General features: G+C 42.1%; 4 protein-coding genes across 4 annotated transcripts; all 4 read right to left on the bottom strand.

Moving 5' to 3' along the window:
- Positions 1-1,647: 1,647 nt before the first annotated feature.
- Positions 1,648-3,572, bottom strand: LOC139432830 (uncharacterized). Its single transcript, XM_034081739.1, has 3 exons — positions 3,464-3,572; positions 3,179-3,265; positions 1,648-2,163 (listed from the first exon to the last, which is right to left on the bottom strand). The coding sequence occupies exons 1-3, from the start codon at positions 3,513-3,515 to the stop codon at positions 1,682-1,684; spliced, it is 621 nt and encodes a 206-aa protein (XP_033937630.1). The 5' UTR covers positions 3,516-3,572; the 3' UTR covers positions 1,648-1,681.
- Positions 3,573-6,258: 2,686 nt separating this feature from the next.
- On the bottom strand, positions 6,259-9,880 carry LOC117445147 (uncharacterized). The gene is made up of 3 exons (XM_034080588.1): positions 9,772-9,880; positions 9,487-9,573; positions 6,259-6,803 (listed from the first exon to the last, which is right to left on the bottom strand). Exons 1-3 carry the CDS (start codon positions 9,821-9,823, stop codon positions 6,571-6,573), a joined length of 372 nt encoding a protein of 123 aa, XP_033936479.1. The 5' UTR covers positions 9,824-9,880; the 3' UTR covers positions 6,259-6,570.
- Positions 9,881-12,262: 2,382 nt separating this feature from the next.
- LOC117445145 (ribosome-binding protein 1-like) lies at positions 12,263-14,134 on the bottom strand. The gene is made up of 3 exons (XM_034080584.2): positions 14,026-14,134; positions 13,741-13,827; positions 12,263-13,397 (listed from the first exon to the last, which is right to left on the bottom strand). The coding sequence occupies exons 1-3, from the start codon at positions 14,075-14,077 to the stop codon at positions 12,604-12,606; spliced, it is 933 nt and encodes a 310-aa protein (XP_033936475.1). The 5' UTR covers positions 14,078-14,134; the 3' UTR covers positions 12,263-12,603.
- A 2,336-nt stretch (positions 14,135-16,470) lies between these two features.
- On the bottom strand, positions 16,471-18,079 carry LOC117445146 (trophinin-like). The gene is made up of 3 exons (XM_034080586.2): positions 17,984-18,079; positions 17,699-17,785; positions 16,471-17,355 (listed from the first exon to the last, which is right to left on the bottom strand). Exons 1-3 carry the CDS (start codon positions 18,033-18,035, stop codon positions 16,862-16,864), a joined length of 633 nt encoding a protein of 210 aa, XP_033936477.1. The 5' UTR covers positions 18,036-18,079; the 3' UTR covers positions 16,471-16,861.
- Positions 18,080-21,012: the final 2,933 nt, after the last annotated feature.

The following is a 21,012-nucleotide window of genomic DNA, read 5'->3' as shown; positions in this document are numbered from 1 at the left end:
GTGTGACCCGATGGAAGGCTGACAGGCAGCTAGGCCGTCCAGTTACTTTAGCCGGCTCAGATGATTGGTCGTGCTTTTTACAGCGCCACGGCTTCCACAGATGACGTTTTTTATGGATTTTGTGTGAAAGCACTTCAGATATTCATTGCTATCGGGATGTTAAGAGCATTCCATGGAATATAACAAGTGTATCTCGAGCCGGTTTCTCAAACTTACCTACCCCACCTTTTAAAAAGAGTCTAATTTGTTTAAAATGTTGCAAGTTGAATTGAATTGATATTTTCTTAATATGTTTCTTAAAAGTCGAGTTTGAGTCCATTCAGACTCCAAGATACTTGAACTGGGAGACTAGTTCTATTTCTGCTCCGTTTAGAAACACATTAGATCCTTCGCTTTTGACTGGTCGTTTACTGAACGTCATGCATACTGGTTTTTACATTTAACTGTAAGCACATGTTGTTCAGCCAGTGTTGAACCTTGTCCAAGATGAGATCATTTCAGTGTTTTCCCCGTGTATAAAGATGACCGCATCATCGGCATACGTTTGCACATTCAACTCAGGACATACATTAGGCGAGTCATTCATGTACAGTGAAAACAGTGACAGTCCAATGGAACCTTGTGGAACCGCAACAGGGTTGACAACGTAGGGCGATGTTGCACCGTTGACCAGAACACACTATTTTGCCGATGCAAACGTTGCTGCGATTATCAACCTGCAGTCCTCCAATCTTCCAACTGAGCTGTGGAGATTGATGCGGAAAGTAATCCTCAAACAACAGTTCACTCTACTCTACTCTACTGACTGACTGAAGAGCTCTTTGAGTAACTCGAGGAGCCAAAACAACACATCTTGGGCCGCAGCCAGGTTTAGGAGAGGTGTGGTCTGTTGAGCACAAAATGGCCTCTACTCATTTCAAAGGAAATTGTTCCGTTTGTTTCAACCAACGATGACCTTGGCGCATACTGGTGCAGTTTTCAGTTGAAGGTGAAGCGGCAGAGAGATGAGACTTACGTGTCTGAGTCTCTGTGTAAAGATAGCATCTCTTTGTATCAGGGCCAGAAGATTAATGACTACGTGGGGAATTACATGTTTCAAATGTTTGTTCTCCAACTTTTATATATAAATCATGATTTATATCCTTTTATTCCCCGACTTGAAGGAGCATTACTTTCTGCTGCTTTGCAAATATTTAAGTCCACTTTTAAAGTGCTACAAGCTGCATTTAAGACAATTATTCATGTACACAATTATTACACTTCGTGCCATTCATATTTTAGACAGACCTTTACAACTAAATGGAGAGGTGTTTTTGCAAAAATCTTAAATTTCAACCTTGGAGATTTGTTAAGCTGGTAAAAATGTAAACATCTTAGCACGTAGAAGTGCATATGGACTTCAGACTAACCTGCAATAAAGGCTGCATTTGGAAAGATGGCAAGGTTTTCTAATGAACATTTCTCAAAACAGTGCACGTTTAATCTTCTCCCTTTTACTGACATGGCCAATGTACGCTAATCCTATGTAGCATGAGAGTTTTTGAAAGACTTCTCTAGTCCAGACGAGCTTTTATTGGACTGTTAAGGGAGGATGTATGCATGATAAGAGCCAAGCATTGCAATGCAAACATTGGATTGACACGCTGCTATTTAAGAAATGTATACACGTTTTATTATATTGCTACCAAGATAACATCTCAGATATCAAGCGCTCCAAGGCACTGAAAATAGACGAGACCATTCTATTATATGCAGTAACGAAAGTCTCCTCGCTCATCGTCCCGTTGAACTTTTCCTCTGCGCTCATCGTCCCGTTGAACTTTTCCTCGTCGCTCATCGTCCCGTTGAACTTTTCTTCTGCGCTCATTGTCCCGTTGAACTTTTCCTCGTCGCTCATCGTCCCGTTCAACTTTTCGCTCATCGTCCCGTTCAACTTTTCGCTCATCGTCCCGTTCAACTTTTCCTCCTCGCTCATCGTCCCGTTCAACTTGTGCTCGTCGCTCATCGTCCCGTTCAACTTGTGCTCGTCGCTCATCGTCCCGTTCAACTTGTGCTCGTCGCTCATCGTCCCGTTCAACTTGTGCTCGTCGCTCATCGTCCCGTTCAACTTTTCCTCTGCACTCATCGTCCCGTTCCACAACTGCTCGTCTACTTCATGGAGTACTGAAAAAACATTAGAGTCATAAATGATGGACGTCAAGACAATAAATGATGTTCTCTAGACTGAAATCACAGCATGAATTATTCTGTAATAGTTCCTCAAGGGCTTGGTTATTTAATAAATCCTGTTTTTGTAAAAAATGAGCGACGTTGGCAGCAAATTCAGCACCCACACATTGATGCATTAACTTATAAAGACATGCAAGTGGTTTGTTTTAGCTCATATACACACATTAACTTTCCATTACAAATTAAATCATACAGATCTTTTACACCACTTTTATGCGACACAAGAGCCGCGTTCACACTGCGGTACTTTTCCCACAAAGGTTCATGTGAACTTAGTTCATGCGAACTCTTTAGTTCGCATGAACTAAGTACAGATCGCGTTCACACCGGAAAAAGTCCCTGAGGGAGGATTAGGAAAATGAAGCCGCTGACGTCACTTCTTCTTCTTCTGCTTTGGGTTTACTGGCAGGCCGCAAACCACTTCACGTCGTATACTGCCGCCCAAAGTCCCCGGCCGGAGGTCCCCGGAGTTGGGGAAGGCTTCAGTAGAAGCTGCTGGGACTCCCAGCAGCTTCTACTGAAGCCTTCCGAGTAAATCACCAGAACGCCGACACCTCCTCATCTCCACCGCTCCCATGTTTTATGTTGTGTTGCCATAAGTTAGTCTCTCTGCGTTTCTGCGCTGGGCTAATGCTAATGCTAATAATGCTAATGCGAGGATAATAAAATGGCGGCTTCACAAAACTTTTTGGGAGTTTTACGGGGCGTGGTTTGCAATCCGCCCAGCCAATCAGAAATATAGATCTTTTCTCACAAAAGAGCCGCTCGAAAGTCCCTGCTCTCTAGCAGGGACTTTCGAGCGGGTAAAAAGGTTCGCATGAACTACTTTTAGTACCGGCTCTTTTTGGTGTGAACGCGATCATGAACTAAGTTCGCATGAACCTTTGTGGGAAAAGTACCGCAGTGTGAACGCGGCTTTACTGTTGTCTTTTTGGCCTTTAGAGCTCACCTTTGCCAGCGTCTTGCTCCAACCTGGACTCTATCGACTGGAAACGTGCAACGGCTTTCTTTAAGGAGACCTCATCGGGAGACAGATCTGTAGGACACATTATTATTAAAGGTTAGTGTCAGACAGAGAAAAGAAACACTGCATACAATCAAATGTTTTCAACTCTCAGTCTCCTCTGCAGCTCATATTCACCAGCTGGAAAACCAGAGACTGTGGACAGGAGACATGCTGTCAAATCAAACATTATTCCTTCATCTTCAACACAATGATCAAACAGGTAAATACCTCTGGCCAGACAAACAGTCAGCACACAGGTGAGCATCCAAACAGCTGCCATCTCTGCAGTTTCCAAGAGAGTGTTGCCTGAGCACCAGCCGGCTTTAAAGAGGGAAACCTCCAGCAGCTGCTGCTGATCAGACTGATTGTCTCTCTGCAGAGGAACACGCCGTTTATCTGAGATTAAACTCTGAGGATGAGGAGTTTTTCATGGAGCTTGTTGTGCATTTATGATTAGTAGAGACCATCATTTTAAATTCACATGTAAAAGAATATTGCATTTGAGAGGGTATAGCAACTACAACAAATAACAAGCCCTCCCCCGACACACAAAGATCTTTATTAACATTTTATATTGTTAGCTAAAAACAATTAGAAATTATATAAATTATCCCAGCGGTCTCGTAGTTAATAAAAAACAATAATATCAAAACAAAATATTACTAACTTTATTGTGAAATTCAAACTGAACGGTAAAAGAATAGTTTCCGGTCTATTTTGAGCCCGATCTCTGTAGATAAATAAAAATAAAGAACTACGACAGATGTGTAATATATTTAATGCAGCCGAAACATTTATTACAATGCATTCATGTGATGACTTTCAAAGAGTAAAGCAAGCACTGCTGAATAAAGTATGATTTTATCTTTTAGGAAACGTTTTTTTTTTATATGGAATGCAGTTGGAGGTCAACCAATCACAGAGCTTGAGAACTAATCACGGGGTTTGTCAAACAGAGCACATGGTGTAGTCCTAAACGATAGCTGGGGATTCTGGGTAGTGTAGTGTCTTCTGCCATCCTTTACTCCGAAAAAATATTTATTTCTCCGAATCGAAGGGGAAAAATACAAAAGCATTGCACACAATTTAAACCAATCAATGTTGTGTAATTAACAAGGATAATCTGGTGTTTTTTAGTCGATGAGTAGTGCAGATATCACTGTAAAATCAATCGACAGTAAGGGGAATACTTACATCCGGGTGTACAATTCTCCGTTCTCCAATGAGAATGGACGCTCACATTGCCTTTAAGGGCAGCCGACACAAACGAATGCCGTGCTTCCATGAGCGTCAAATCCCGCCGCAGATGGGAATACATTGCAATCAGTTGAAAGCTATTTGCTAAAGGAAAAATGTATATGAATTTGATAGGGGCAGCTCAGTCAAACAGCTCTAATTGGCGGCCACTCGGCAACTTAAGCCCGGCCTTGTTCACATTACATTACATTACATTACATTTAGCTGACGCTTTTATCCAAAGCGACTTACAATAAGTGCGTTCGACCAACAAAATACAAACTTGAAGAAAACAGAATCATAAAGTACATCAGGCTTCATAGAGCCAAAACATTTCAAGTGCTCCTCAACTGGCTTTAGATAAGCCAGTCCTTTGTTAGTATTTAAGTGCTTTGTTAATAGTTCTATCGCTCGAAGTGGAGTCGAAAGAGATGAGTTTTCAGTCTGCGCCGGAAGGTGTGTAAGCTATCTGCTGTCACACATCTTGGGCCGCAGCCAGGTACAGGAGAGGTGTGTCTGTTGAGCACAAAATGGCCTCTCTACTCATTTCAAAGGAAATTGTTCTGTTTGTTTCAACCAACGATGACCTTGGCGCATACTGGTGCAGTTTTCAGTTGAAGGTGAAGCGGCAGAGAGATGAGATTTACGTGTCTGAGTCTCTGTGTAAAGATAGCATCTCTTTGTATTCATTGTGGACCATTTATACGGTGTAATGGTTAGCACTCTGAATCCAGCGGTCCGAGTTCAAACCTCGTGGAACCTTTCCTTGAGTACCCTGAAAAAAGCCAGCTTCTCCATCTCAGGAGGATCTTGTAGCAGGATAGTGGTTGCAATTTGGAAGATGAAGACTGACTTGAGAATAAGTCTATCAAGTCAAGGGAGTGGCGTTAGGACAACAACCTGCTCCTTAACACCTCCAAAACCAAGGAGTTGACGATTGACTGCAGGAGAACAAAGAAGGAAGTCCACCATATGTACGGAGAAGTGGAAGGCGTGGAGAACTTCAAGTTTCTTGAAGTCGATATGTCAAAACATCTTACCTCTGACCTCCAACACACCGGGTTAAAAAGGCCCAGCAAAGACTCTACCTCCTCGAGAAATTAAAACAAGCCAGGCTCCCACAGAAACTTTGTGAAGAAACGAGGGGACGAGTGGTAACTTGCTCACTCTGTCCTTTACCTCCTCACAATATGTAAGTTTCCCCTCAGAAGATCAATGACTACGTGGGGAATTACATGTTTCAAATGTTTGTTCTCCAACTTTTATATATAAATCATGATTTATATCCTTTTATTCCCCTACTTGAAGGAGCATTACTTTCTGCTGCTTTGTAAATATTTAAGTCCACTTTTAAAGTGCTACAAGCTGCATTTTAAGACAATTATTCATGTACACAATTACACTTCGTGCCATTCATATTTTAAACAGACCTTTATAACTAAATGATGACGGGTGTTTATTTGCAAAAATCTTATATTTCAACCTTGGAGATTTGTTAAGCTGGTAAAAATGTAAACATCTTAGCACGTAGAAGTGCATATGGACTTCAGACTAACCTGCAATAAAGGCTGCACTTGGAAGGATGGCAAGGTTTTCTAATGAACATTTCTCAAAACGGTGCACGTTTATTCTTCTCCCTTTTACTGACATGGCCAATGTACGCTAATCCTATGTAGCGAGAGTTTTTGAAAGACTTCTCAAGTCCAGACGAGCTTTTATTGGACTGTTAAGGGAGGATGTATGCATGATAAGAGCCAAGCATTGCAAACATTGGATTGACACGCTGCTATTTAAGAAATGTATACACGTTTTATTATATTGCTACCAAGATAACATCTCAGATATCAAGCGCTCCAAGGCACTGAAAATAGACGAGACCATTCTATTATATGCAGTAACGAAAGTCTCCTCGCTCATCGTCCCGTTGAACTTTTCCTCTGCGCTCATCGTCCCGTTGAACTTTTCCTCGTCGCTCATCGTCCCGTTGAACTTTTCCTCGTCGCTCATCGTCCCGTTGAACTTTTCCTCGTCGCTCATCGTCCCGTTCAACTTTTCTTCTGCGCTCATCGTCCCGTTCAACTTTTCGCTAATCGTCCCGTTCAACTTGTGCTCGTCGCCCCATTCAACTTATCCTCGTCGCTCATCGTCCCGTTCAACTTGTGCTCGTCGCTCATCGTCCCATTCAACTTGTGCTCGTCGCTCATCGTCCCATTCAACTTGTGCTCGTCGCTCATCGTCCCGTTCAACTTTTCCCCGTCGCTCATCGTCCCGTTCAACTTTTCCCCGTCGCTCATCGTCCCGTTCCACAACTGCTCGTCTACTTCATGGAGTACTGAAAAAACATTTGAGTCATAAATGATGGACGTCAAGACAATAAATGATGTTCTCTAGACTGAAATCACAGCATGAATTATTCTGTAATAGTTCCTCAAGGGCTTGGTTATTTAATAAATCCTGTTTTTGTAAAAAATGAGCGACGTTGGCAGCAAATTCAGCACCCACACATTGATGCATTAACTTATAAAGACATGCAAGTGGTTTGTTTTAGCTCATATACACACATTATTAACTTTCCATTACAAATTAAATCATACAGATCTTTTACACCACTTTTATGCGACACAAGAGCCGCGTTCACACTGCGGTACTTTTCCCACAAAGGTTCATGAGAACTCTTTAGTTCGCATGAACTAAGTACAGATCGCGTTCACACCGGAAAAAGTCCCTGAGGGTGGATTAGGAAAATGAAGCCGCTGACGTCACTTCTTCTTCTGCTTTGGGTTTACTGGCAGGCCGCAAACCACTTCACGTCGTATACTGCCGCCCAAAGTCCCCGGCCGGAAGTCCCCGGAGTTGGGGACTGGCTTCAGTAGAAGCTGCTGGAAGTCCCAGCAGCTTCTACTGAAGCCTTCCGAGTAAATCGCCAGAACGCCCACACCTCCTCATCTCCACCGCTCCCATGTTTTATTTTGTGTTGCCATAAGTTAGTCTCTCTGCGTTTCTGCGCGGGGCTAATGCTAATAATTGTTGTGCCAGTCCACAAATCCGGGGACACAACTGATGCAAACAACTATAGGCCCATTAGTATTTTACCTGTCATGTCTAAGATCTCTGAGAAATGTGTAGCTGAGCAATTGACTGGACATCTTAACAGTAGTCCTTTCACACTACACCCCATGCAATTCGGCTTCCGAGCCAATCATTCCACTGAGACCGCAAATTGTTTCCTTGTGGAAAATATTAAATTAAAAATGGACAAAGGAGGCATTGTTGGAACAATCTTCTTAGATCTTAAGAAAGCTTTTGATACAGTCAATCATCAAGTACTCATTCACAACATGTCCTATTTTAATTTCTCACCCAGTGCAATAGACTGGATGAGCTCCTATCTGTCAGACAGAGTTCAGTGTGTAAGGGTAAGTGGCGAGACATCACCACCCCTGAGGAATGAACTGGGTGTACCCCAAGGATCTATCCTGGGCCCAATACTATTCAGCCTTTATATAAATGACTTGCCCTCAGTGTGCACTGGATGTGAGGTGCAAATGTACGCTGATGACACTGTCATTTATGTCCATGCAAAAACCAAGGCCCAAGCTGCGGCCAAATTAAATGATGCAATGGTTCATGTAAATCAATGGCTTACTGACTCACAGCTATATCTGAATGTTCAGAAGACAGTCTGTATGTTTTTTAGCAAGACCAACACTGTATCACACGGTGAACCCAAGGTCTATGTGTCTGGGGAGGTCATTCAAACAGTTACACATTTCAAATATCTAGGCATTATCCTTGACACTACTCTATCCTTCAATAAACAAGTGAGAAAGGTAATGCAAATAACTAAATACAATCTAGCAAATTTTAGATATATAAGGAACTGTTTGACGACACCTGTTGCAAAACTATATATGACTGCCATGATCCTTCCCCACCTAACATACTGTATGACCAGCTGGACCCAGGCGAATAGCACAACATTAAGGCCTATCCTGTCACTTTACAAGCAAGCTCTCAAAGTTTTTGACAAAAAACCAAAGCTATACCACCATTGCAAAATCCTGGACAAACATAACCTGCTCAGCTGGGAAAATATTAAAACACACTGATGCATGTCTCATTTTTAAAATTCTAAACGGCAAGGCACCCCCACCACTCTGCACTTTTATACAACAGAAACATTCAAACAGCAGAACCACAAGGTCTGCCCTAAGAGGGGACTGTGGAGCCCCTCTTAGGTCCAGTTCCTTTGGCAAACACTGTTTCTCTGTGAGGGCATCTACACTCTGGAACACAATACCAATACAGATCAGGAATAACACCTCTTATCATACATTTACCCACAATCATAAGAACTGGCTTTTAAACAATCAAAAATGTGAACACTTTTAACTGAATCAAGGTATGATGATATTTCATCTGTTTGCATGTGTGTTTCTTCCTCTCTATTGTTGTACTACTGTTCCTATTTATTGTTGTACTGCTATTTATTTATTCTTGTACTGCTATTTATTTATTGGTGTACTGATGTTGTCTGCTGTACTCTATCTAATTATGTTTTTATTTTCTAGTCTTGTTGTGGTCAGTTAACATCTTGCCAAGGACAACAGTTGAAAATTAGCCTGCTGGCTAATACTGGCTCATTTACAGCAATGTGAATTAATGTGCACTGTCCTTTAAATAAAATAAACAAATGAAATGAAAAAAAATAATGCTAATGCGAGGATAATAAAATGGCGGCTTCACAAAACTTTTTGGGAGTTTTACGGGGCGTGGTTTGCAATCCGCCCAGCCAATCAGAAATATAGCTCTTTTCTCACAAGAGAGCCGCTCGAAAGTCCCTGCTCTCTAGCAGGGACTTTCGAGGGGGTAAAAAGGTTCGCATGAACTACTTTTAGTACCGGCTCTTTTTGGTGTGAACGCGATCATGAACTAAGTTCGCATGAACCTTTGGGGGAAAAGTACCGCAGTGTGAACGCGGCTTTATTGTTGTCTTTTTGGCCTTTAGAGCTCACCTTTGCCAGCGTCTTGCTCCAACATGGACTCTATCGACTGGAAAAGTGCAACGGCTTTCTTTAAGGAGACCTTATCGGGAGACAGATCTGTAGGACACATTATTATTAAAGGTTAGTGTCAGACAGAGAAAAGAAACACTGCATACAATCAAATGTTTTCAACTCTCGGTCTCCTCTGCAGCTCATATTCACCAGCTGGAAAACCAGAGACTGTGGACAGGAAACATGCTGTCAAACCAAACATTATTCCTTCATCTTCAACACAATGATCAAACAGGTAAATACCTCTGGCCAGACAAACAGTCAGCACACAGGTGAGCATCCAAACAGCTGCCATCTCTGCAGTTTCCAAGAGAGTGTTGCCTGAGCACCAGCCGGCTTTAAAGAGGGAAACCTCCAGCAGCTGCTGCTGATCAGACTGATTGTCTCTCTGCAGAGGAACACGCCGTTTATCTGAGATTAAACTCTGAGGATGAGGAGTTTTTCATGGAGCTTGTTGTGCATTTATGATTAGTAGAGACCATCATTTTAAATTCACATGTAAAAGAATATTGCATTTGAGAGGGTATAGCAACTACAACAAATAACAAGCCCTCCCCCGACACACAAAGATCTTTATTAACATTTTATATTGTTAGCTAAAAACAATTAGAAATTATATAAATTATCCCAGCGGTCTCGTAGTTAATAAAAAACAATAATATCAAAACAAAATATTACTAACTTTATTGTGAAATTCAAACTGAACGGTAAAAGAATAGTTTCCGGTCTATTTTGAGCCCGATCTCTGTAGATAAATAAAAATAAAGAACTACGACAGATGTGTAATATATTTAATGCAGCCGAAACATTTATTACAATGCATTCATGTGATGACTTTCAAAGAGTAAAGCAAGCACTGCTGAATAAAGTATGATTTTATCTTTTACGAAACGTTTTTTTTTTTATATGGAATGCAGTTGGAGGTCAACCAATCACAGAGCTTGAGAACTAATCACGGGGTTTGTCAAACAGAGCACATGGTGTAGTCCTAAACGATAGCTGGGGATTCTGGGTACTGTAGTATCTTCTGCCATCCTTTACTCCGAAAAAATATTTATTTCTCCGAATCGAAGGGGAAAAATACAAAAGCATTGCACACAATTTAAACCAATCAATGTTGTGTAATTAACAAGGATAATCTGGTGTTTTTTAGTCGATGAGTAGTGCAGATATCACTGTAAAATCAATCGACAGTAAGGGGAATACTTACATCCGGGTGTACAATTCTCCGTTCTCCAATGAGAATGGACGCTCACATTGCCTTTAAGGGCAGCCGACACAAACGAATGCCGTGCTTCCATGAGCGTCAAATCCCGCCGCAGATGGGAATACATTGCAATCAGTTGAAAGCTATTTGCTAAAGGAAAAATGTATATGAATTTGATAGGGGCAGCTCAGTCAAACAGCTCTAATTGGCGGCCACTCGGCAACTTAAGCCCGGCCTTGTTCACATTACATTACATTGCATTTAGCTGGCGCTTTTATCCAAAGCGACTTACAATAAGTGCGTTCGACCAACAAAATACAAACTTGAAGAAAACAGAATCATATAAGTACATCAGGCTTCATAGAGCCAAAACATTTCAAGTGCTCCTCAACTGGCTTTAGATAAGCCAGTCCTTTGTTAGTATTTAAGTGCTTTGTTAATAGTTCTATCGCTCGAAGTGGAGTCGAAAGAGATGAGTTTTCAGTCTGCGCCGGAAGGTGTGTAAGCTATCTGCTGTCACACATCTTGGGCCGCAGCCAGGTTTAGGAGAGGTGTGTCTGTTGAGCACAAAATGGCCTCTCTACTCATTTCAAAGGAAATTGTTCTGTTTGTTTCAACCAACGATGACCTTGGCGCATACTGGTGCAGTTTTCAGTTGAAGGTGAAGCGGCAGAGAGATGAGACTTACGTGTCTGAGTCTCTGTGTAAAGATAGCATCTCTTTGTATACATTGTGGACCATTTATACGGTGTAATGGTTAGCACTCTGAATCCAGCGGTCCGAGTTCAAACCTCGTGGAACCTTTCCTTGAGTACCCTGAAAAAAGCCAGCTTCTCCATCTCAGGAGGATCTTGTAGCAGGATAGTGGTTGCAATTTGGAAGATGAAGACTGACTTGAGAATAAGTCTATCAAGTCAAGGGAGTGGCGTTAGGACAACAACCTGCTCCTTAACACCTCCAAAACCAAGGAGTTGACGATTGACTGCAGGAGAACAAAGAAGGAAGTCCACCATATGTACGGAGAAGTGGAAGGCGTGGAGAACTTCAAGTTTCTTGAAGTCGATATGTCAAAACATCTTACCTCTGACCTCCAACACACCGGGTTAAAAAGGCCCAGCAAAGACTCTACCTCCTCGAGAAATTAAAACAAGCCAGGCTCCCACAGAAACTTTGTGAAGAAACGAGGGGACGAGTGGTAACTTGCTCACTCTGTCCTTTACCTCCTCACAATATGTAAGTTTCCCCTCAGAAGATCAATGACTACGTGCGGAATTACACGTTTCAAATGTTTGTTCTCCAACTTTTATATATAAATCATGATTTATATCCTTTTATTCCCCGACTTGAAGGAGCATTACTTTCTGCGGCTTTGTAAATATTTAAGTCCACTTTTAAAGTGCTACAAGCTGCATTTTAAGACAATTATTCATGTACACAATTACACTTCGTGCCATTCATATTTTAAACAGACCTTTATAACTAAATGATGACGGGTGTTTATTTGCAAAAATCTTATATTTCAACCTTGGAGATTTGTGAAGCTGGTAAAAATGTAAACATCTTAGCACGTAGAAGTGCATATGGACTTCAGACTAACCTGCAATAAAGGCTGCACTTGGAAGGATGGCAAGGTTTTCTAATGAACATTTCTCAAAACAGTGCACGTTTAATCTTCTCCCTTTTACTGACATGGCCAATGTATGCTAATCCTATGTAGCGAGAGTTTTTTTAAAGACTTCTCTAGTCCAGACGAGCTTTTATTGGACTGTTAAGGGAGGATGTATGCATGATAAGAGCCAAGCATTGCAATGCAAACATTGGATAGACACGCTGTTATTTAAGAAATGTATACACGTTTTATTATATTGCTACCAAGATAACATCTCAGATATCAAGCGCTCCAAGGCACTGAAAATAGACGAGATCATTCTATTATATGCAGTAATGAAAGTCTCCTTGCTCATCGTCCCGTTGAACTTTTCCTCCTCGCTCATCGTCCCGTTCAACTTTTCCTCCTCGCTCATCGTCCCGTTCAACTTGTCCTCTGCGCTCATCGTCCCGTTGAACTTTTCCTCTGCGCTCATCGTCCCGTTGAACTTTTCCTCGTCGCTCATCGTCCCGTTCAACTTATCCTCGTCGCTCATCGTCCCGTTCAACTTATCCTCGTCGCTCATCGTCCCGTTCAACTTTTCCTCGTCGCTCATCGTCCCGTTCAACTTGTGCTCGTCGCTCATCGTCCCGTTGAACTTTTCCTCGTCGCTCATCGTCCCGTTCAACTTATCCTCGTCGCTCATCGTCCCGTTGAACTTTTCCTCTGCACTCATCGTCCCGTTCAACTTGTGCTCGTCGCTCATCGTCCCGTTCAACTTATCCTCGTCGCTCATCGTCCCGTTCAACTTTTCCTCTGCACTCATCGTCCCGTTCAACTTGTGCTCGTCGCTCATCGTCCCGTTGAACTTTTCCTCTGCACTCATCGTCCCGTTCAACTTGTGCTCGTCGCTCATCGTCCCGTTCAACTTATCCTCGTCGCTCATCGTCCCGTTGAACTTTTCCTCTGCGCTCATCGTCCCGTTGAACTTTTCCTCTGCGCTCATCGTCCCGTTCAACTTTTCCCCATCGCTCATCGTCCCGTTCCACAACTGCTCGTCTACTTCATGGAGTACTGAAAAAACATTAGAGTCATAAATGATGGACGTCAAGACAATAAATGATGTTCTCTAGACTGAAATCACAGCATGAATTATTCTGTAATAGTTCCTCAAGGGCTTGGTTACTTAATAAATCCTGTTTTTGTAAAAAATGAGCGACGTTGGCAGCAAATTCAGCACCCACACATTGATGCATTAACTTATAAAGACATGCAAGTGGTTTGTTTTAGCTCATACACACATTATTAACTTGCCATTACTGCGTTTCAAATTAAATCATACATTTCCCAGATTTCAGATCTTTTACACCACTGTTATGCGACACATACTGTTGTCTTTTTGGCCTTTAGAGCTCACCTTTGCCAGCGTCTCGCTCCAACATGGACTCCATCGACTGGAGAAGTGCAACGGCTTTCTTTAAGGAGACCTCATCGGGAGACAGATCTGTAGGACACATTATTATTAAAGGTTAGTGTCAGACAGAGAAAAGAAACACTGCATACAATCAAATGTTTTCAACTCTCGGTCTCCTCTGCAGCTCATATTCACCAGCTGGAAAACCAGAGACTGTGGACAGGAAACATGCTGTCAAACCAAACATTATTCCTTCATCTTCAACACAATGATCAAACAGGTAAATACCTCTGGCCAGACAAACAGTCAGCACACAGGTGAGCATCCAAACAGCTGCCATCTCTGCAGTTTCCAAGAGAGTGTTGCCTGAGCACCAGCCGGCTTTAAAGAGGGAAACCTCCAGCAGCTGCTGCTGATCAGACTGATTGTCTCTCTGCAGAGGAACACGCCGTTTATCTGAGATTAAACTCTGAGGATGAGGAGTTTTTCATGGAGCTTGTTGTGCATTTATGATTAGTAGAGACCATCATTTTAAATTCACATGTAAAAGAATATTGCATTTGAGAGGGTATAGCAACTACAACAAATAACAAGCCCTCCCCCGACACACAAAGATCTTTATTAACATTTTATATTGTTAGCTAAAAACAATTAGAAATTATATAAATTATCCCAGCGGTCTCGTAGTTAATAAAAAACAATAATATCAAAACAAAATATTACTAACTTTATTGTGAAATTCAAACTGAACGGTAAAAGAATAGTTTCCGGTCTATTTTGAGCCCGATCTCTGTAGATAAATAAAAATAAAGAACTACGACAGATGTGTAATATATTTAATGCAGCCGAAACATTTATTACAATGCATTCATGTGATGACTTTCAAAGAGTAAAGCAAGCACTGCTGAATAAAGTATGATTTTATCTTTTACGAAACGTTTTTTTTTTTATATGGAATGCAGTTGGAGGTCAACCAATCACAGAGCTTGAGAACTAATCACGGGGTTTGTCAAACAGAGCACATGGTGTAGTCCTAAACGATAGCTGGGGATTCTGGGTACTGTAGTATCTTCTGCCATCCTTTACTCCGAAAAAATATTTATTTCTCCGAATCGAAGGGGAAAAATACAAAAGCATTGCACACAATTTAAACCAATCAATGTTGTGTAATTAACAAGGATAATCTGGTGTTTTTTAGTCGATGAGTAGTGCAGATATCACTGTAAAATCAATCGACAGTAAGGGGAATACTTACATCCGGGTGTACAATTCTCCGTTCTCCAATGAGAATGGACGCTCACATTGCCTTTAAGGGCAGCCGACACAAACGAATGCCGTGCTTCCATGAGCGTCAAATCCCGCCGCAGATGGGAATACATTGCAATCAGTTGAAAGCTATTTGCTAAAGGAAAAATGTATATGAATTTGATAGGGGCAGCTCAGTCAAACAGCTCTAATTGGCGGCCACTCGGCAACTTAAGCCCGGCCTTGTTCACATTACATTACATTACATTACATTTAGCTGACGCTTTTATCCAAAGCGACTTACAATAAGTGCGTTCGACCAACAAAATACAAACTTGAAGAAAACAGAATCATAAAGTACATCAGGCTTCATAGAGCCAAAACATTTCAAGTGCTCCTCAACTGGCTTTAGATAAGCCAGTCCTTTGTTAGTATTTAAGTGCTTTGTTAATAGTTCTATCGCTCGAAGTGGAGTCGAAAGAGATGAGTTTTCAGTCTGCGCCGGAAGGTGTGTAAGCTATCTGCTGTCACACATCTTGGGCCGCAGCCAGGTATAGGAGAGGTGTGTCTGTTGAGCACAAAATGGCCTCTCTACTCATTTCAAAGGAAATTGTTCTGTTTGTTTCAACCAACGATGACCTTGGCGCATACTGGTGCAGTTTTCAGTTGAAGGTGAAGCGGCAGAGAGATGAGACTTACGTGTCTGAGTCTCTGTGTAAAGATAGCATCTCTTTGTATACATTGTGGACCATTTATACGGTGTAATGGTTAGCACTCTGAATCCAGCGGTCCGAGTTCAAACCTCGTGGAACCTTTCCTTGAGTACCCTGAAAAAAGCCAGCTTCTCCATCTCAGGAGGATCTTGTAGCAGGATAGTGGTTGCAATTTGGAAGATGAAGACTGACTTGAGAATAAGTCTATCAAGTCAAGGGAGTGGCGTTAGGACAACAACCTGCTCCTTAACACCTCCAAAACCAAGGAGTTGACGATTGACTGCAGGAGAACAAAGAAGGAAGTCCACCATATGTACGGAGAAGTGGAAGGCGTGGAGAACTTCAAGTTTCTTGAAGTCGATATGTCAAAACATCTTACCTCTGACCTCCAACACACCGGGTTAAAAAGGCCCAGCAAAGACTCTACCTCCTCGAGAAATTAAAACAAGCCAGGCTCCCACAGAAACTTTGTGAAGAAACGAGGGGACGAGTGGTAACTTGCTCACTCTGTCCTTTACCTCCTCACAATATGTAAGTTTCCCCTCAGAAGATCAATGACTACGTGCGGAATTACACGTTTCAAATGTTTGTTCTCCAACTTTTATATATAAATCATGATTTATATCCTTTTATTCCCCGACTTGAAGGAGCATTACTTTCTGCGGCTTTGTAAATATTTAAGTCCACTTTTAAAGTGCTACAAGCTGCATTTTAAGACAATTATTCATGTACACAATTACACTTCGTGCCATTCATATTTTAAACAGACCTTTATAACTAAATGATGACGGGTGTTTATTTGCAAAAATCTTATATTTCAACCTTGGAGATTTGTTAAGCTGGTAAAAATGTAAACATCTTAGCACGTAGAAGTGCATATGGACTTCAGACTAACCTGCAATAAAGGCTGCACTTGGAAGGATGGCAAGGTTTTCTAATGAACATTTCTCAAAACAGTGCACGTTTAATCTTCTCCCTTTTACTGACATGGCCAATGTACGCTAATCCTATGTAGCGAGAGTTTTTTTAAAGACTTCTCTAGTCCAGACGAGCTTTTATTGGACTGTTAAGGGAGGATGTATGCATGATAAGAGCCAAGCATTGCAATGCAAACATTGGATTGACACGCTGCTATTTAAGAAATGTATACACGTTTTATTATATTGCTACCAAGATAACATCTCAGATATCAAGCGCTCCAAGGCACTGAAAATAGACGAGATCATTCTATTATATGCAGTAACGAAAGTCTCCTTGCTCATCGTCCCGTTGAACTTTTCCTCCTCGCTCATCGTCCCGTTGAACTTTTCCTCCTCGCTCATCGTCCCGTTGAACTTTTCCTCCTCGCTCATCGTCCCGTTGAACTTTTCCTCCTCGCTCATCGTCCCGTTGAACTTTTCCTCCTCGCTCATCGTCCCGTTCAACTTTTCCTCGTCGCTCATCGTCCCGTTGAACTTTTCCTCTGCGCTCATCGTCCCGTTGAACTTTTCCTCTGCGCTCATCGTCCCGTTGAACTTTTCCTCTGCGCTCATCGTCCCGTTGAACTTTTCCTCTGCGCTCATCGTCCCGTTGAACTTTTCCTCTGCACTCATCGTCCCGTTCAACTTGTGCTCGTCGCTCATCGTCCCGTTCCACAACTGCTCGTCTACTTCATGGAGTACTGAAAAAACATTAGAGTCATAAATGATGGACGTCAAGACAATAAATGATGTTCTCTAGACTGAAATCACAGCATGAATTATTCTGTAATAGTTCCTCAAGGGCTTGGTTACTTAATAAATCCTGTTTTTGTAAAAAATGAGCGACGTTGGCAGCAAATTCAGCACCCACACATTGATGCATTAACTTATAAAGACATGCAAGTGGTTTGTTTTAGCTCATACACACATTATTAACTTGCCATTACTGCGTTTCAAATTAAATCATACATTTCCCAGATTTCAGATCTTTTACACCACTGTTATGCGACACATACTGTTGTCTTTTTGGCCTTTAGAGCTCACCTTTGCCAGCGTCTCGCTCCAACATGGACTCCATCGACTGGAGAAGTGCAACGGCTTTCTTTAAGGAGACCTCATCGGGAGACAGATCTGTAGGACACATTATTATTAAAGGTTAGTGTCAGACAGAGAAAAGAAACACTGCATACAATCAAATGTTTTCAACTCTCGGTCTCCTCTGCAGCTCATATTCACCAGCTGGAAAACCAGAGACTGTGGACAGGAAACATGCTGTCAAATCAAACATTATTCCTTCATCTTCAACACAATGATCAAACAGGTAAATACCTCTGGCCAGACAAACAGTCAGCACACAGACGAGCATCCAAACAGCTGCCATCTCTGCAGTTTCCAAGAGAGTGTTGCCTGAGCACCAGCCGGCTTTAAAGAGGGAAACCTCCAGCAGCTGCTGCTGATCAGACTGATTGTCTCTCTGCAGAGGAACACGCCATTTATCTGAGATTAAACTCTGAGGATGAGGAGTTTTTCATGGAGCTTGTTGTGCATTTATGATTAGTAGAGACCATCATTTTAAATTCACATGTAAAAGAATATTGCATTTGAGAGGGTATAGCAACAAATAACAAGCCCTCCCCCGACACACAAAGATCTTTATTAACATTTTATATTGTTAGCTAAAAACAATTAGAAATGATATAAATTATCCCAGCGGTCTAGTAGTTCATAAAAAACAATAATATCAAAACAAAATATTACTAAGTTTATTGTGAAATTCAAACTGAACGGTAAAAGAATAGTTTCCGGTCTATTTTGAGCCCGATCTCTGTAGATAAATAAAAATAAAGAACTACGACAGATGTGTAATATATTTAATGCAGCCGAAACATTTATTACAATGCATTCATGTGATGACTTTCAAAGAGTAAAGCAAGCACTGCTGAATAAAGTATGATTTTATCTTTTACGAAACGTTTGTTTTTTCATATGGAATGCAGTTGGAGGTCAACCAATCACAGAGCTTGAGAACTAATCACGGGGTTTGTCAAACAGAGCACATGGTGTAGTCCTAAACGATAGCTGGGGATTCTGGGTAGTGTAGTGTCTTCTGCCATCCTTTACTCCGAAAACATATTTGTTTCTCCGAATCGAAGGGGAAAAATACAAAAGCATTGCACACAATTTAAACCAATCAATGCTGTGGAATTAACAAGGATAATCTGGTGTTTTTTAGTCGATGAGTAGTGCAGATATCACTGTAAAATCAATCGACAGTAAGGGGAATACTTACTTCCGGGTGTACACTTCTCCGTTCTCCAATGGGAATGGACGCTCACATTGCCTTTAAGGGCAGCCGACACAAACGAATGCCGTGCTTCCATGAGCGTCAAATCCCGCCGCAGATGGGAATACATTGCAATCAGTTGAAAGCTATTTGCTAAAGGAAAAATGTATATGAATTTTATAGGGCCAGCTCAGTCAAACAGCTCTAATTGGCGGCCACTCGGCAACATAAGCCCGGCCTTGTTCACATTACATTACATTACATTACATTGCATTTAGCTGACGCTTTTATCCAAAGCGACTTACAATAAGTGCGTTCGACCAACAAAATACAAACTTGAAGAAAACAGAATCATATAAGTACATCAGGCTTCATAGAGCCAAAACATTTCAAGTGCTACTCAACTGGCTTTAGATAAGCCAGTCCTTTATTAGTGTATAAGTGCTTTGTTAATAGTTCTATCGCTCGAAGTGGAGTCGAAAGAGATGAGTTTTCAGTCTGCGCCGGAAGGTGTGTAAGCTTTCTGCTGTCCTGATGTCAATGGGAGCTCATTCCACCATTTTGGAGCCAGGATAGCAAACCCACGTGTTTTTGCTGATGGGAACTTGGGTTCCCCTCGCAGTGAGGGTGCAGCGAGTCGTTTGGCTGATGCAGAGCGGAGTGCACGTGCTGGGGTGTACGGTTTAACCATGTCCTGGATGTAGGAAGGGCCAGATCCATTCGCAGCATGGTACGCAAGCACCAGTGTCTTGAAGTGGATCTAGCAGTTACCGGAAGCCAGTGGAGGGAGCGGAGGAGCGGCGTGGTGTGGGAGAATTTAGGAAGGTTGAAGACCAGACGAGCCGCTGCATTCTGGATGAGCTGCAGAGGTCGGATGGCACATGCAGGTAGACCAGCCAGGAGGGAGCTGCAGTAGTCTAGGCGTGAGATGACGAGAGCCTGGACCAGAACCTGCGTTGCTTTCTGGGTCAGCTGGGGACGCATCCTCCTGATGCTGTAAAGCGTGTATCTGCAGCAGCGGGTTGTAGCAGCGATGTTTGCAGTGAAGGACAGTTTGTTATCTAGGATCACACCCAGATTCCTTGCAGTCTGAATCGGGAAACAACAGAGGTGCAGATGTTGATAGTCAGGTCAAGAGTGGGACAATCTTTTCCCGGAAGGAAAAGCAGTTCAGTTTTGTCAAGGTTGAGCTTGAGGTGGTGAGCGGACATCCACTGAGAGATGTCAGCTCGACAAGCAGAGGTGCGTGCGACGACCTGGGTCTCTGAGCGGGGAAAGGTTCACGTGCTTAGTTACATTTCATCTTTACATCACAAATTGAAATATTTCGACACTTGTCAAGTGTCTCTCGCCTGTCAGCCATCCTTTTATTTAACATCCGCCCCATTTCCTTTTTTCACCGTCATCTGTCTGATGCCCCATTAACTATGCTGTCCTTGAGCTCCCCTGGCACCGGGTCTCCTTTAAGGCGAATTAACCAGCGACATCCTCTTTGTCGAGTCCTCCTCCTGTGGTTATAAATCCATACAGCTTAACCTCATCCTCTACTGTATCTGGTATGGTGAAAATAACCATCTTACCTCTCTGAACAGCAAATAATTTAACTATTTAATGTGTCCGATCTTTCCAGATGGGCCTAATGCAACATGACATTGTTCTTGATCTAAAATAGAGCGATGACCACTGCAAAAACGGAAGTGCCCGATGCACGGTATGTCTTTTGGAATAAACTCAAATGAAGGTCACCAAAGTCTGTGTGTGTCTGTGTGTTTGTGTATAAAAGAGTTGAGGGGGTGCATGCTGAGCGATGAGCGTTACATTGGGGAGCTGCAGCCTCAGCGCTACTCGGCATCAGGGAGGTGGAGTGCTTGAGGAGGTAGATTACTGTCGCAGAAGAAGAGAGATTGAGGCGACAAACCAGAGCTGCGGTTGAATAGTCAAAACAAATTACGTCCTTTGTCTTTTCCTTACCACTTTACCTTCACTTTGAATGAAAAATTCATGAGGTCAAGGAAGGATGTGAGGGAGAATAAATACATATTTAAGAAAACAACCTAATATATAATTCCAATCA

This window comes from Pseudochaenichthys georgianus, chromosome 4, assembly GCF_902827115.2.
Source record: "Pseudochaenichthys georgianus chromosome 4, fPseGeo1.2, whole genome shotgun sequence".
In the NCBI taxonomy this organism is placed as follows: Eukaryota; Metazoa; Chordata; class Actinopteri; order Perciformes; family Channichthyidae; genus Pseudochaenichthys; species Pseudochaenichthys georgianus.
Note: the sequence above shows the minus strand (reverse complement) of the source record. Positions and strands in the feature narration are given on the sequence as shown.